The 17,936-nt window shown below is 29.2% G+C and overlaps 1 protein-coding gene across 2 annotated transcripts; it reads right to left on the reverse strand.

The window, feature by feature from the left end:
* Positions 1 to 1,659: 1,659 nt before the first annotated feature.
* Positions 1,660 to 17,242, reverse strand: LOC111621232 (heparan sulfate glucosamine 3-O-sulfotransferase 5-like). Of its 2 annotated transcripts, none has more exons than XM_023363311.1 (2): positions 17,030 to 17,242; positions 1,660 to 4,286 (listed from the first exon to the last, which is right to left on the reverse strand). In XM_023363311.1, exon 2 carries the CDS (start codon positions 4,268 to 4,270, stop codon positions 3,200 to 3,202), a length of 1,071 nt encoding a protein of 356 aa, XP_023219079.1. In that variant the 5' UTR covers positions 4,271 to 4,286; positions 17,030 to 17,242; the 3' UTR covers positions 1,660 to 3,199. The 2 variants fall into 2 exon arrangements, with proteins under 2 accessions (XP_023219079.1, XP_023219078.1); XM_023363310.1 differs by lacking the exon at positions 17,030 to 17,242 and adding an exon at positions 12,342 to 13,376.
* Positions 17,243 to 17,936: the final 694 nt, after the last annotated feature.

Genomic DNA, 17,936 nt, shown 5'->3' on the forward strand with positions numbered 1-17,936 from the left:
TTGTTCTAGTGTTATATTAATAGAAAAAAATAAGAACATTACAAAGAAATTCGTTCAATTAAGAACTAAAGTGAGTAATTTTCCAATTAGTTTCCTCGTGATTTAAGTTTCCTCTTTCGGAAAATTGCATCCAAAAATTTCTCTTCACAGTGTGATATGTAAAATTTATTATTATTATTATTATTCTCTTGTATGGTTTATAAATGTAGAAATTTATGTACACTTTGAAATATACATTTTTCAATAAATTTTAATGATATTTTTTCCCTTTTTTAAAAAAAAATGAACTCGTGTCTTTTATCTTCCCCATATTCTTTTTATAATTTATGAAATTTAATTCGAATAAAATTAATTTATTTTCTAATTTTAAAAATCGATAATTTTGCATCGTTCGGTGGTGTCATCTGGTGGTGAAATTCGTTACGAATTCCGATTTATTAAAAAAAAATAATAATAATAATAAAATAAGCGATTTCTTGGGCCTGTTTCTTAATATTTCATTGGTTGTATGGAGTTATAATGTATAAATATTCGTTACTCCATGAATAAGTTAATATTTTAACTGATAAACCGGTGAGAAAATTAGTTAAATAGCTAACAATTGTTAAAAAGATTAGTCATTATTAGATGATATTTATAGAATTTAATGTAAATTAATTGATTAATTAGCATTGAATGATGATAAATGAATATTTTGTTAGAGATTTACAAGAATTTACTCGCAGAATTTCGAGAATTAATGGCATTTTTCTGTTTCGCTAGGCCCTAGACGAGATTGAAGTCTCTTTTATGTAACGTTTCTAGGATCCTAGATACGGGAGTATTGACGTGTCTGAGGCCTCTAGATGAATGAGGCCCTAGGATGCCACTTAAAAATTTAACAGGTATTGAGATCTAAGACCCTAGGAACACTGAATTCCAAGTACAAGACTAAAGACCTAATGTCGATTCGTATTATATCTAAGGCCCATAAAATTATGAGGCTCAAAGTATAAAATCCTTGATTATTCACGCTTAAAACCGTCAAAAAGGATCCAACAATCCACATTAATTATCCACGAAAGACGATTAAATGACAAACAAATAACTATGCTCATCCATTGAGATTTATTTTACAGTATATTTATATTCTTATTCTACACAACTGTTTCTTTTTTTTAAAAGTATTTTCAGTTAATTTAAGTGGATCAAATGCCGAATAACAAAGAAAATTTATATTATTGTTTATTATTATTATCATTATCATCATCATCATCTTTTCTTAAATTTATTTATACCCAGAACAACTTGATGTATTAATAACTCTTTTAACACGTCATCGAATAAAATACCAACTTAACATTCAACATTTCACATAAACACTTTGTTTTTTTTTTGTTTTTTTTTCTCGTCATAACATAAATCCTATAAGAAAAAATCTACATCTTTCAAACAATTATACACAACATGAGTATGGGAATTTCTCTTTTTTTTTTCTTTAATTAATATATTATAATATCTTCAACGATGGATGAATGAACAATAAATATATATATATATTATATATATATATGAATAGTCAACTTAAATATTTACAGTTCCGTATGTATTGCTGTTAGAGAAAGGGGATTTACATACATTGTAGGGTGATAAAACCAAAAAAAAAAAANTAGCAAAAAAAAAAAAAAACAAATCAAACTCTTGTGAGGTAGGTCCGAAGAATCTTTCCAATGTTGAGCCTAAATATATATATATATATTTTTTTGATATGCTTTACTATAATTTATTGTTATCTATACGGGTGTGATAGCTTTTTTTTTTAATGATCAAAGACTATATTATTCTTCTATGTTGCTTCTAGTGCTTTTGGTTAAGGTGTTTGCTGCTGCTGTCAGTATTAATCTTTGAGGCTCCTTTCCTTCTTGATGAATTATTTGATTACATAAATGAAATTCTGTTCGGATATGTTTTTGATATATCACGATAATTTAATTAGATATGCTTCCATTCTTTACAGGGGAGTTGGTTAGAATTTCCTTCTTCTGTATCGTGACTATATCTTATTAGTTGAAGCTATGTTTGAATTTATTTTTCTTTAAAAAAAAAGATCTTAATTATTTTTATTTTGATTAAATTCCTCTTCTTCTTCTTCTTCTTCTTCTTCTTCTTTTTACAGAACTGTAATAAGATTATACGTTTGTAAAGATATACAAATAATTTAATTAGACATCTTTAAGTCTTGCAGAATTGATGTTTACAACGTAACTTTAGGGGGGTTATATCTGCTGTATATATATATGATTGTCCAGAATTTTATGTGTGATGTGGCACACTAAATAGAGAATAAAATATATTAAAAAATAATTAAATTGAAAGAACTTTTAAACATTTTACACAACTCGTTAATCGTTGGCACCCTAATAATGTCCTTAGAAAATAACATCTAATTTGATATAATCTAAAGATAAAAATAATTTACACACGTCACTAATATACATACTGTTTGTTGATTTTTTCTTCTTCTATATACAATAATACACATATAAATTTCTTATCCATATTATTATTATTATTATTATTATTATTATTTTCTTTAATTATTTAAACCTTACAACTTCACTGAAGCGAAACAAACGTGAACTCCGCCATCTTGAAATTGAAACAAACTTTAATTATTTTCAGTGTTTTCTTTTTTCCAATATGGAAAAATAACAATTGGAATATCTTTAAAACTATTATAACAATGAGACTAAACTGTTAAGAAACTTTAAACAATAAAATAATTATTTATTTTATATATTTTTTTTTTTCAAGCACCAATTGAAATCTTCAGTCACCTTTCATTAGGAGTTATAACCTCTTATGTGTGTATATATATATATAAATAATAGTCTCTATAGGATATTTAAATATTCAAAACGTGAAACAATTAAATTCTTCAACTGAAACGTTTCGATTTTTCATATATATATACCCTTATTATCCGGACTTTCTAAAAGAGGAAAGAAAGAATATGACGTGTTAAATATATCTTACGCATGTATATGTATATATATATACATTATGTCGAAGGTATATATCATACACATGCATACACGAATACGTTTATATATATATATATATATTCTGAAAAGTTCGTAGTAAGGCATGAACGATTTTATTTTATTTTTTTTCACATTTTGGGCCTTTGAAGTGGGGTTCGGTGGGTGGTGTCGGTCGATCACTCTTCGGGCCATCCGAAATCTTGCCCCGAATCACGATAGAACTCTCGATTAAACGGAGCATAAAACTTTCTTAATTTATGTATGACCTCTTCGGAAACTGGGGGATGTTTACGACCTTTACTTTCGTTTAGACACTTCTCAGCTGTATCATTTCGGACGCAATAGAAACCCTTTGTTTTATTGTAGAAGAAATTATCCTTGCTTATCCTGTGACTTATACCGAGGAATTTCTCAATTTTCAATACTTCTAAGAATGGATTTTTAATTAATTGTTCACCGTCGACTACGTGGATCTGTTCTCTAGGGAAGGCCCTCGTCCATTTTTTGAAGTACTGCGAATACATACTAATCCTCACAGCTTTATATCCACTGTTTATGGTGCCGTCGGGGTTCAGTACGATGTCCTCGAAGGATGCAACTAGCTTGTCCTTTCTCGCCTTGTTTGCCGCTAATTGAGCGTAATCTGAAACTAGGCGAGTCACTGGATCCCGTACGATTAACAGTAACTTGATGGTATCGTTCATGGATCTGATCCTGGCTGGTGCCGAATCGGTTATAAAGTACGCTGGACTTTTCTCGATGGTTATTTGATTAGGAAAAGAATATGGCATCCGCCTACGATACCATTCCAATCCTAAATGATAACGGCTATCGTCGTCAAAGAAATGTACTTCGTCCGATGCCTTCTGTATGGATGGATGAAGATTAAGAAACTCCAACAGTGCTCGTGTGCCACACTTACGTACTCCTATGATGACGCATTGTGGCAAACGTCGTTTGGTTCTGGGGAATCGGACCCTTTCTTTCAATATCTCTAGATCGACTTCTGCACTTGGATTGTAAGATCCTAGACAGATGACTGGGGTGGGCGATAAGTAACCCAAATATGCCAATCTCAATGCTATGCAGAGGGACGTAAAGAACACAAGGAAGCACAACCCGTACAATTTCCCTTTTGTTAAATAACGTGGCCTTAGGGGATAAAGACCTGATTCTAGTGTCGGATGGTACCAAGAATGAGATCGGAATGTCCACTTGGAATGGGACACCTCCTTAGAGTTTGTCATGCTGTATTCAACCCATCTGAAAAAAAGATTAAAATCTTATTCTTTATATCGATATATAGGGCTATACATCCTTTATTTAGCTATATAATAAATAAATAATCATCAATCTAATTTTAATAATATTTTTCCTTAAATTCCAGACAATGGTTAAGAGTATCTCTCTCTCTTTCTCGTCTCTTCTCTTCTTCTTTCTCCAATAATTTAAATAAAAATTTTATTTTTATATAGTTTATTAAGTCTATTATCTGTTTTTAATCTATATTTACAGTATTTTAGCTATTTTAATTATATATTAAGTTAACACGAGAAGCATATCGCTTGGGTTATTCAGTGCTTAAGAAGATGAGTTCTAGCTCTTCTAAAGTTATCATTTAAAAGATTCGAGGTCTTTAAACTAGATAAAAATCATAAAAAAATGTTTAAAAATAAATTATTTTCTAAATTTTATCGTTAGTTCTTTATTAAAAATTAAATAATCACTCTTAATCAAAGCTCACATCCCAACAAATTAGTATACAAATATACTGACTCCCCTCGAGTATAGGAGCAACTTTACTTTAAAATAATCATAAAAAAACATAAGACAATTTAATAAAATAAGCTAATAATTTATTTATTTAAAGAACCAATTGGATAAAAATTCCCATTTAAAACTATTATCAGAAATCTTTTTTTCGTTAGAATAAACAAGCCATTATGATGCCAACACATAATGAAGGGGATGGATATGAGTTCTAAAGCGCGATTCAAATCTAACTTTTAACATTTACATTGTTTACAAGGAAAATGACCGTTTAGATGCTTATGAGTCTAGTAACGTCCACTGTTGACTTTTAAGTGATTATGAGAACAGAGATTTTTGACAAGCAGTGACTGCCTGCTAACTAATCTAATTAGCTTTGGCCACATGGTATATGTCATTTTGTAGTCTCTTCCTTCCTCTCCCTCTTCTCTCTCTCTCTCTCTCTCTACATAAATGCAACTAAACAGAATTATACACATTTTATTTTATTACCACATTATCTACAACTTTAATTCCGAAGGCACTTTATTGCTCCGATTCACAAAACTGATTCATTTATGTTATGATTTTCTCTTTCTCATTTATTGAATTAAAAAACAAAAAGAGCAGGCAACATTGTTCTTTGTTTTCATTCCTAATAATTGCTACCATTATGTCTTCAGTTTGGTTGGCGGGATGTTGGGGGGCGTAACTCCCGAAGCGATGGTCCGATTTTCTTGAAAATTTCTACAAATATTCATCCCTAATACACTTATCTTCGTGCAAAATTTCAGAATTTTTTAACAGAAAGAACGGGAGTTATTAAGCTTCAAATTGGATAAACAAAATAGGCCCTCTCAACACACACACAAGCTAACATCCATACATACAGTGGCCCTTTATCCTATTGGCAATTTCCTGAAACCATCCCCAAAGTTTTATAAGAAAATATTTCTGTCAAAGAAAAATATCAACACTTATATACACGGGGCCCTTTAATTCAAATTCGCCTGGGGCCTCGAGAAGATATAACCCTCCACTGCATACATATAGGAAAAAGTCCCAAACTTTTTGAATTTCTGGACATTTCGAGACCCCCGAATCCAAAAAAATGTAAAAGTCTTTAAAGGGGAGGCATAATAATAATAAAATTTATGCCTTAGTTAATAATAATTATCACGAATAAAAGTATTGTTTCATTTAAAATTAATTTAAGTTTTGAAATTTATTAAAGTTTTATATATTCATTCATTCATTTTTCATGAATAAATTAAATTATAAGGAGTTAAATTTGCTTGAGGATAAGTAAAATGTATATTATAAATTTATTTAAGTTAATTATTTTGAACTTAAATAAGCTCTAGAATTAAAATTTAGGTTACAAATAAATTCTTAAATTATATTTCATTTTATTATTATTTTTTTAAGATCTAAACTCATATAAATTCATTAAAATTACGTGTTAGAAAAGATCAAATAAAATGGCTCTTAAATTATTATTATTATTACTTTTTTCTTATTAATCTTTGGATTATCTTCGAAATAATTTGTGTTTTCTATAATTACATTTTTTAAAAATTTATGAATTTATATTTTAGGAACTTCTTAAGGGCCTTTTAGGCTTTTATAACGGCCTCTTCTGCCTTAGAAATAAGGCAGAAATAAGGCAGAAGAGGCCCTTAAAATACACAAAACGTTTCTTTATTAGTAAATAGTAATATTAAAAGTTTTATTTATTATTTTAAAGCAAAAATAGTGCAAATTTATAGGGATAAAAAACTACTAAAGGCCTTAAGTTTTCTCCTCACTCGGGGAAAAATCCACAGCTTCCCCCTCTCGACATCGTGTGATAGAGTGTATCAATACCTTTTTTAGTATATTTTATTTGAATAAATCTAAATACTTTCAAAGCTACAACATAAGAGACCCTTTTCCCTTTACTAAACAGTAGTAAATTTAAAAGCGTGAAGCCCTAAGCTAATGTATGAGGCCCTACTTGTCTACAAAGTAATGATATATTTAAAAGCATTATATCACGAGCTATAAGAGAGGCTTTCCCCCCTTCCACTAGCAGTAATAAATTTAAAAGTACGACACCCTCTCTTACAATATGTGAGGCCCTCCCCTTCTAATACTCATTGTCCTAAACTGCGTTAAGCAAGTTACGAAGGCCCTACACGTGTACGAATAAAATACTGTATAATTTTTAAGTTAATAACGCTTTATAAACTAATTTAAATAGTAATTTTAATACGAATTTTAAGCAGAAAAGTTGAAGAAAACGAGAGGAAAAGAGACGATTTAAGTAAGGGGTAGTCGGAATTTTTGTTTAAAAATGAATAATAATATTTAATTTTTATTATATAAAATGGATTTAGAATAATTATCAAAATATTTTCGAATATTTTAAATAATAAGTCGACAATTGGGTGTGGTTAGAAATTCAAAATTCACCTGCGAAACGATGAGAAAAATTCATGTAACGTAATCACGAACGTTGTACTTTAGAATTATAAGATTTCGTAAAGGGAAATAATTAAAGGGTTTTCACACAGGAATTTATTTAAAAGTTATACCAGATTTAAATAATTAAGTAGAATATATTCTAAAATATCCTTTAAACTATTGTACTTTTCTCTTATCAGTTAAAAGCAAGTGACTCGACTGAATTTATAAACAGGAGGGATGCTTCTAATACTTTACAGTTGTCTCAATAATCGATTGCATATCGCATCTTGCATACGTAAACGTTAAAATTTCCTATTTCGAATTCATTAAGTATACTCTTCTGTATATCCTGTTGAACAAAAGGATCTAAAACTTCCAAAAATCTCGGTCCTATCTCGTGTAAAAGCACACACATACATACACATATACAACGTAATAGCTAAGTAACTACACAAATCATAACCCCCACTTCTTTAACACAATATATATATGAAATTCTTAAAGTTTTGTATATATTTTAAGTAAATTTTGAGTATTTTAAATGTATTTTCTAATTAAATTCTTTATTTATTTATGTCAACGTGTTTAAGTTTTATTCATTCTATGCTGGATTATCAGGCATAAAAATTGTTTTATCAAGAAAATAAACTATAAATTGTGTCTAATTTGATAAATTAATTATAATTAGGAGCGGAGACGGATTTGTATGTTACATAACGATCATCTTAGGGCCTCGTGTTATGACACTATAGCTTAGGGTACTGGCGTTTTTTACGTGTATTATAGAGGTAAGGCCTTTTGTGTGTTACGACTTAAGGGTCACAAGTCTTGATTTTTTATGTAAATTATGTACAAAATCTAGGCCCGTGTAAGCAGAATCAGGTAAAATGAAGGGCCATTTAGTCTTCTGGTCTATTCCAAAGACTTAATTTTGAGGCCCTTCTGTATCGGGGCCCAAAAATTTAATCTTGTATACAAAAAAAGACTAACTCGAAAGCCACTGAAATAAACTTATTAGAGATACGAGCCTTTTTTCGGGCCCTAATCACACTAAAAATTCGTTATAAATAAATTATAATTAAATAAAAGCAGTTTTAAATTTAAAAGTATTTGAAGAATGTTTACGATGCGATACTTACTTCACGATGTCCCAGATGCGTATAGAAGAGGAAGAGTAATTCCTTTATTCTATAAGATCGCCCACGCGATCATCCCCATCCTCCAATAAACTTTCGTATAAGATATAAATATACATACACACACTTTACCAATAACTTAATAAAATGAATGGAAGATAATAAAAATTGATGTAAATTTTGTAAGATTTTTCCATATTTTATAAAGGGGGAAATGTTTACTCAGCTAGTGTCGGGATGACAATTGAATAGTTTTGAAGCGTCATTGGTAGAAAATGTCGCCTTAGCACTCAGACAAATCATATATTTAGTTAATCTGGAATGAAATGAGTTTCTCTTCGCCATAACGCTTCAAAGGGTAGAAGGAACTAATGCTTCAGGCGTCGTCTGAACTTATAACGTTTTGGTAAGATACACCTGCCTTCTCTCACTCTATAATCGATAGATTCAATCGATACTTTAATCGATTTAAATCGTCATTCGTACACAATTCTATCGTTAGTATAATGATTTCTAGTATTATTCACAATTATCACTATGTAATTTCGGTAATTAAGAACACCCATACCCCCCCTTACACTACTAGTTATGATTTATAGTTTCATTCGTGCAAATTCTAATTCCCTTTTCCCCCCTTTTAAACTTTTCTAATCTCTTATAGAATAATTTACTCAATTATATATATATATATATATTTCAAAGCACGATATATAATAATCTGCTTACGAAGATGAAGAATATTTTATGAAAATTAAATTCCTTCTTCTTTAAAGGTATTAAAAACAAAGGAAATTATACGTTAAAATGATTAGAAATTATTTAAAAAAGTAATAAATAATTGGAGATTTGTAAGGGGTGATGAGCCGTGTTTAAAATCTAAAATAGTCCCTATTTCTTCCTTTTTTTTAAGGTTTTATAATGTTAAAACCTTAAAATAATTCTATATTTTATATAATTTCAATTTCGAATATTTTATTTAATATTTTTACTTCTAAAGATCCATTCTTTAACGAACACCCGTTGAGTTATTATTCGTCTAAGCTTATTTAAATAACGTATATTTAATATTTAATTTTGTATATATATATATATACATATATATTTAAATCTTTTAACCTTAAAACAGTTTTTTTTTATATATTTTATAAGTCGTTTATCCTAGAAACATCTTGAAGTAAAACCCAAGAGATAAATTGCCTGGCGATTTGCGGGGTGCTATTTTCATTTATCAAAAATAAGCTAATATTTCTACATAAAATAATCATATTTTTATGCGAAATATTCCAAAAAAAATAATAATTAATAATAATATTTTACGGAACCTTTCATCAGCTGGTGTATATATCTATATACAAATGCATACATGTAAGAGAGGAGGTTTTTGTCGTCGGTTGTCCTGCCGACGGTCATATTGTCACGTGTACTACAAGTACCCATTCTCTACCATAAATATTTTATTCGACGTCACGTGTACGATGTTGACCAATCAGCTATACTTGTCTAAACACACCTGCACGTCTATCCATTTTTTCTCTTAACGTTTGGCACGCTAGTATTGATTGGTTAGAGAGGAGGAGGATTGGTGGACAAATTTTAACTTATGGCTCGCGATAATAAGGTACGAATATCGATGGATGTATCATTTTCACGAATCTATCATCGAAATATAATGTAATTATAAGGTATATCTTTACTAGGAAACGTACCAACGTCTTGTCGTATGTTTTCAAGATCTATACGACACACTAAGAGATTGGGAACACTGATAAAAAATCATCGAATTTATATATATATATATTTAAAAGAATGTATAATCCTCTATCTACCGAAGAACTACGTACAAAAGATTTGGCACAACGGTACAATTGTAAAATACAATTTATTCTGATCTTCTATTGCAAATCTTGGATTCGCAAATGGTACACTCCACCGGTAATCGATAATATTTTATTTATCTTTTTTTTTTTATCTATTTTTCTTGTGAGATGCAATACAAGAATCTATATTTTTCATTCTTTTATTCACGAAAGTGTATTCTGTTTTTAAAATGTAAAACAAAATTCTAACTTCAACACTACTCATTATAATATAGAAGAAATGTCGCCATCTTTAAACAATCTTAAAGTAAGTTTAATTGGAAATCAATCGCTAAGCAATCATCTGCATTAAACCTTATCTTAGTTACAATCGATATTCTAATAAAAAAAATGAAAAAGGGGATTTTTTTAAAAGTAAATTTAACATTTTTTCTCCCCTTTATATAACTGGAATTCGAGATTAGAAAGTCGAGAAGTATCTTATAAATGTACTGTACAATGCAGTACGTAGTTTAGTACTGCCGTGAACATTCCTAATTGGTCAATGTAGATAAAAACCTTTTTAGCAATTGTTTGGGAGGACGTTACAACCACTTAAACACGCACACCCGCAGGCTTCATCCCAATACTAAATACAAGAATAGCATCAATGAGGATGCTGTGTGAATATTACAATCAATTCTAAATTAGAGAAGGTTTAAAAACAGTATTTTTCCTCAATTTTCTAGTGTTTAAATCCTCATTATTCTTCTTATATGAAGGTGGTATTGATAAATATATTCCTTTCCGGTCGGGAATCGTATACATCCCACTCAAAAGCCAGAGGTTCTCAGTTGTGTATTCCAGGATGGCGATGCAGCCCATTTGTTCCAATCAAGCGTAGACAGTAAAATCGCCCGTGCTTGAGCTGCTTCTAAATCCTCGTCCTTGCTCCACATCCAGGCAAGTATTTGTTACCGGTGATCCTTTGTTCGAGGTAGAATTATTGGTACAGTTGTAGACGTAGCCACATTTTCCCATAGAGGGTTGGCTATGACGTGGCTTGATGTATGCACACATTTGTCTTTCTCCTTACATAAGATGTTTTGTCAGTTATATTTCCCCCCTCTCTCTACATTAAATAACAAATACCAATAGAAAGGTTGTCAGAAGCTTTAAGGATGTAGAAAATTGATATAGAAGTTATTTTTCTTGGCTACGTCAACTATGCTTTATTTATGGATAGTTTGATAAGTAGTTTGATATATTTTCTAAGGAAACTTAAATATAAAATAGGCCTATAACGTGACGAATTTATATTATACTTCAATAAATATTAATAGATCTTTATAAGCTTATACTTTGCGCCGTTTACACCTTAAGTTTTTGCATGAATTCGATAGAATAAAATTTATAGATTAGATAAGATTTATATATACAAATCTTCACAGTTTTTTTTATTATTTTTATAAGGAAAATAAAAGCGGAAACACGAACAATACCAAATTTATAGTGTAAAGATAGCCTAGAAAATCATATAAAACAGAAAATATAAAATTTTCCATATGAAAAATTGAGTTTCGACCCAGTTATATTTAACAACTTAGTTTATAAATGATAAATTCCATATTCTATATCTGAAGTTGACAAATTATACATTAGACTTTTAAAAAATGAAAAGACATAAATCAATAATAAATATATATATATAATACAGTACAGTGGAGTAGTTTATCTATGGACGAATATTAAAGCAATTTACTGTTAAAGGTCAAACGTAAACTAGTAAAATTGGTGACTGTAAGCCAGGTTTATAAGGCAAGGTATTACACTATCGAGCTCTTTATAGAAGGTCATTTTTTAATGATTAATTATTAAATATACACGGGCATTATCAAACGTGCCCGCATTATAAACTAAGCTAAATTAGACCCGTGCATGAACAATTGAGAGTTAAGTATCTTTCGGATAAAATAGATTAATTTAACTACTAATTAGATCAATTAATAAAATTGTTTAAGATTTTTTTTAATGAGTAATGAGTAATTTTAATAAATTATTTAAAGTCTTTTTCGATAAGAATTTAGATTTTTGTTTAGTTAAAGGAAGGAAGGGAGGGATTTCGAGCGAGCGCGACATGTTCGAAGATGTATTGGATGAGGAATTTAGGTAGAAACGTCAAAACCCACCTGTAGTAGATACGTATCTTGACGATATCAAGAAGGGTTTGTTTCCATTCAGTGATTACAGATTCCACTAACAAACCGAGCGTGGAATGGGCAGCCGTCTGGCACCAGGGCACCGCTGCCATTAAACGAACCCCTCTCTACTAGTCTCGTAAATGGTAGCAGTACACTGGTTGGACCGAACACCTGGAACTTCCCATTGCCTGCTTGTCGATATTTGCCTTGGCAGACACGCGCTACGACTTGTCTTTCCGTTTTCTGGCTCTCCCCTCCATGCTACAAAACATCTAGTGATGCTGTAACACCGGACGGAAGAGGCGAGAGGTGGATGAAATTCGGTCACGTGCCGTGACGTCAACCCGGTTTGGCACAACCATATATCTTGCTTCAAGTAGACTTCGACGGAGGGTGATACATAGAATAGACTGTAATTGCAGTTAGGTTACGACAATAGGAAAACTATGACTGTTGATGAGCGGTTTGTATGACATGAAAGTATCATTTTTATACAAGGCTCCTCGTTAGTTTAGACCGATCTTAATAAGGATTTTTCATTTAGGATTAAATAATTTATATATTAAAACATAATAATAGCTTAAAAATATATAAATATTTGAATATTTTTAATTAATTTCAACAAACTGTGAAGGCCTGCAATGCGATTCTTCGTAGTTCCAGACTCGAAGACACGATGGTTAATTACCAGAAAGACAAACAATTATGATATAGTTGTAATGTTTACTTCTTGTTTTTATTGTGGAATCGATGGAACAGAAATTACTGTATGTTTTCGGTCAGTAAGTTGCTGTAGATAACCGCTCAGAAACCTGAAACTGTCCAATTATCTTCAATGCAGAGACCAATGGTTAAGATCGATGGTTAGATTTATAACATCTGTGACTCGGTCGGGTTGTAACTCTGTTCTATCTGCTAAACATTTACCCTTTCGTTCGAACGAGAGAAAGATTTCTTTCAGACTTAGCAACTTCCATTAATTCTTCCTTAATACCAACTTCTACAAACTTATAAATTATCTACAACCTCTTCCATATGGATCACAATCCCTCAACTCAAGAATATCCTTTAATATTTCTTTAAAATTATTATTTTATAATTATTAAATAACCATTTTAAATATATATATATATTTTTCAGTTAAGTAAATATAAAAAAACACAAGAAGAATAAAAAAATTCTCTTGGGTAAAAGAAAAACATTAACATAATCCATTAATGATAACATTTTTCTTTTCCTTCTTTAAAAATGATTTAAAAAAATAAATAAATAAAATTTTAAATGCTTAATTATTAAAGTAGATTTAATATTTTTATAGTAAAATGAGAAGTTTTACTAAAATAAAGATTAGAAAATCAGAAATTTGACTTTTATAAAGGCATTTTTTTTTAATTATAAAAGTTCTATAAGCTGTTTTATTTTATAATTTATCTTTTTATATTTAATCATTAATGAGTAAAAGTTGAATAACTTCCTTCTTCTTCTTCTTTATTTGTTAATGGGGAGGTATTTGATTACAGTATAAAGTTATTAGAGGTTGCGCAAAGGAATTTTATAAGAGTAGAACAATTCTAAACTTTCTTAGTTTAAGTGAAATTAAAATAATAGATAAGGATACTTATCCTGCTTTAATTATCTTTCTAGAAAAATAATTTACAAGATTTGTATCCTAAATTATATATTTAAATCATTATAGTTAAAGTTTCTGTTTCTACAAATAAACTTTAATTTTCTTCTTTTTAAATTATATTTTTGTATTTAAAAGATATTTCTTTTATAATTGTAAATTTTATAAAATTATTCTTTATTTTTTAAATATATTTTTTCCCCTTATTTTTCATTAAAGAAAGACCTAAGTAATGGATATAAACACTTAAAAAAGTTGAATTTTTTAAGCTTTATTTATTGTCTTTATTATTATAAATGATAAAAATCAAAATTGGAATATTTTATTTAAAAATTTATTCATTTTTTAATTGATTTAAACATTAAAATATATCTATTTTTTACTTTTTTTAGATTGTCTCTCCTCTCTCTCTCTCTCTTTGACATGCTTTAGTATGGAATATTGATGTTTTGTGTAAGAAAATTCATATAAAAATTAATATTTATTTTATAAGGGACTTTATTAGTTGTTTATGACATGAATTTTATTAAAAATTAATTAATTTTCTTATTAAAACTTCATATACTATGAAGTTTTAATAAGAAACAAAGATATTAGCTCATGTTATTGGCCTACAAATTACTGAATCACTTCAGTTTTCTAATTAATTTATAATTTCCTTCTTTTTATAATAATAATAATAATAATATTGTATACATTGATTAAATAAAGAACATTGTTATAATTGAGAAACTCATTGATCCATTCATTCATTTGTATGGCAAACAGGATATTGTTTATAGCAATTTGATGCCATAAAAGTATCAATAAAATTATCCTTTACAATAATCTATTATGTAATTATTTCTTAATTTATATTTATATTAAATAATACCAAAATTGAATGGCATCATACTTTGTTATAAATTTAAATCATTGTATAGCCTAGAATACTTTTAAATCTACCTTTAATATAGGCCAATATCATTAAAAATCTAATCAGGCCTAAAGAGAATTAAAGTTATTTTTAATATTTTAAATGAAAAATAATCTAGTATATATATATTTATTTATTTATTTATTAACTTTCTAGCATAGTTTCTTATATAAATATTTGTTTTCTAGATAAAGAGGATGAGAAAATTTTAAAGAAAATTTGAGTTTTTAACCCCTTTTACATCATAGGCCTAATAATTTTTGTTAATTTTCTTATTCATTAGAGTTTTGCAAGGATTTCTAATCCTAAAAATGAATAAAAATCTCAACTAAAGCCTTCATAATCTTTTAAGTGTCTTATGGAGTGGTCTATTCATTCCTCTCAATTATCCTCATAAATTTTAAATCCACATTTAAAAAAAAAAAGAGAAATTGTTATAAATTTCTTTGAAAGTTTAAATGAATTTTTTTTTTAATAAATATTTTATCAGCATGCAATTCATTGTAAGCGATATCTTTCACTTATGCAATGACTAGGTCAAGATTATTCAGCTCTTTCAGGAAGTGCGGAGGAAATGCATGACACATTATATACTTCCTTCTAACATCGCTTAATCATTATGGCGAGGAGGGCAAAGTGTCAAATGTTTTGAATAAAGCCAAGTAGGGTCATACTAAATGATATTCTAGCCAAAAAGATTATTTAAGGATTAGTTGATGGGTGGAAACAATTGATGTATCAATAAACAGTCATCTATCTGACATTAAATTAACTAATATTTATCTACTAACTTAATATTGTCATTTCTTTCAATTAAGTGCATTTCATCTAATGTTTTTCCTATAGAATAAAGTATTTTAAACGTTAAAATAGACAGGAATTCTTCATTTTTCTATAAGGAAAGTGATTCTTTCTCATTACTTTATGCAAGGATTTAAGAAAATATATATTGTTTTTCTACTTTTTTTCTTAATTTTTCAAGAGATTTTTGCTAATTTCTATTAAGTTTATAAGCTTAATAACATTTAAATATCATTAAATAGCAATTGACTATTCGAATTACACTAAAGCTTTTAGCAAAATTAAAATAATGAATGAAATGAGACGAATAAAGTTAAGTTATCGTTTTAAGTATATTGAAATATTTCCCGTGTTTTAAGTATATTTTCTTTACTCTAAAAATGGTGTAATTTTACATAAAACTTTTTAATTAATTAAATTATTTAACATATTTTTCATGCCGTAAAGAATTTCATCTCATCCGCATCCTCCTCTCATCTTCCTCATCTTTTAAGGCAATTTCATCATCTAAACAAAAACTTGAATATATGAATTTGAAAAGAATTTAATTTCGTTTATAACAATTATTTCTTAAATAATGTTGTTTATTATTTTTTTAATGAAGATGAAACATTTGTGAGTTGTATACTTTCAAGGACACAAAATGTCGTCCGCAGTGCGACATTGCAGAACAAACATCCACCATTTCGTTGGATTTTACATAAATTATCTAAGAATTTTTTAATTTTTTTAAACTTTAATCGCTTTAAATTAAATCTGTTCCTTCTTTACACGGTTTTAAAAGCTAAAAACTCCAGAAAAAAATGAAATTCTGGAGTCGAAAGGCATCCGGAGTAACGATTGTTCTGATCTTTTTTAATGTTAAATTATTATTTAATCCCGAATAGAAATAGTATAGAGAGTATTTAATAGGATATTTAACATTTAAAATTATTCAGATACATTAATATTTTCATAAAAGACCGCAAACATCTATAAACAAATCACTTCCAAAATTGCATTAAGTACGATATTAATATCAACTTTTAAAGACACTTTAACCTTATCTAAACACGAATAAATGGACCAAAATCGAGGACAACAATAACTTGAATTGTCAAGAACGGGGGGAAAAACTGTCAACGAATTTAATTTTTATCAAAAGAAGTCATAAACATGAATAATTTATAAGATTTTAAATATGCTAAATATGACATTAAACTACCAACCCTTTAACAATGCAAGAATCTATCAGATATAAGGGTTTTAAGGGGGAGGTAAAAAAATTGACCTATATTCTGTCAACCGTTGTCAATCGGCGTGGTTTGACACATTGGAAAACTTCATACTCACCTGGAGAATCCACAAGGCGGAAGGGCGCCGAAAAGTCGAGGTCAAAGGTCACAAAACAAGCATTCACACGGAGTCATAAAGCGAACGCCTCCCCCCGAATGGGGCAAGACCGAACGCGGGGTCCGATATCTCGGAACAGTATCCTATTAATTAATGTGAGAGAATAAGCCGAGACATCTCCCCTAGCCGCATCCTGCGATGCATAGACACAACCTCCTCTTCTTATTGGCTGCCTCTTTCGTCTTATCTTCTCCTCGTCGTTGCTTACTATTGGTTAATACCATCCAACTGAACGTGCCCAATATGGCCACTGACGTGACGTCACTGCAAGGTATACACCTCAACCGATCGCTAGTTATCTGTTGTTTTCAGTTGTCACCTTTCTCTACCTGACAGGTATCGACGTACTTCCGTCCCTCCCATTTCCGACTTCATAAACCATCGTCATCATCATACAAACAGTGAAGACGAACGGTTAGATTGACGTTGATGTTACTCTTGATAAATACATATCAAATAACTGTAAATTTACTCTTACCAAAACGATAATCTTACCAATTAATTTATGTCATTTCCACGCTCCATTTTTAATTTTAATTATATATTTTCTAATTAATTTAAACTTAAACATATTATACAATTATTTTCCTATCCAATTTTATATATTTCTCTCTATAAAAATTCAAAAAAAAAATACTATTTTTCGTCTCGTTCCTCAACCCTCCCCCTTTACGACGTTACATTGAGTGGATATTCGCGTGTATAAACGTAACAGCGTGTTGGTAAAAAACGTTTATAAATTAAATATACGATTACATTTGTTATTTCTAACTTTCTTGTTTACTCAATAACGAGTTAGAAGCTTAAAAACATTAAAAGAAAAATCCCCTCAGGTTGTATCTCCTTA

Source organism: Centruroides sculpturatus, unplaced genomic scaffold, assembly GCF_000671375.1.
Source record: "Centruroides sculpturatus isolate CEXI.00-Female unplaced genomic scaffold, Cexi_2.0 scaffold283, whole genome shotgun sequence".
NCBI classification, from domain to species: domain Eukaryota; kingdom Metazoa; phylum Arthropoda; class Arachnida; order Scorpiones; family Buthidae; genus Centruroides; species Centruroides sculpturatus.

Bases quoted from the DNA above. Each gene is read 5' to 3' on its own strand.
- LOC111621232 (XM_023363310.1), bottom strand. From the start codon at position 12,463: ATGGCAGCGGTGCCCTGGTGCCAGACGGCTGCCCATTCCACGCTCGGT. The intron at 4,287-12,341 runs GTGGGTTTTGAC...TCTTTTTTTCAG, and splicing joins AAGATACGTATCTACTACAG to ATGGGTTGAATACAGCATGA.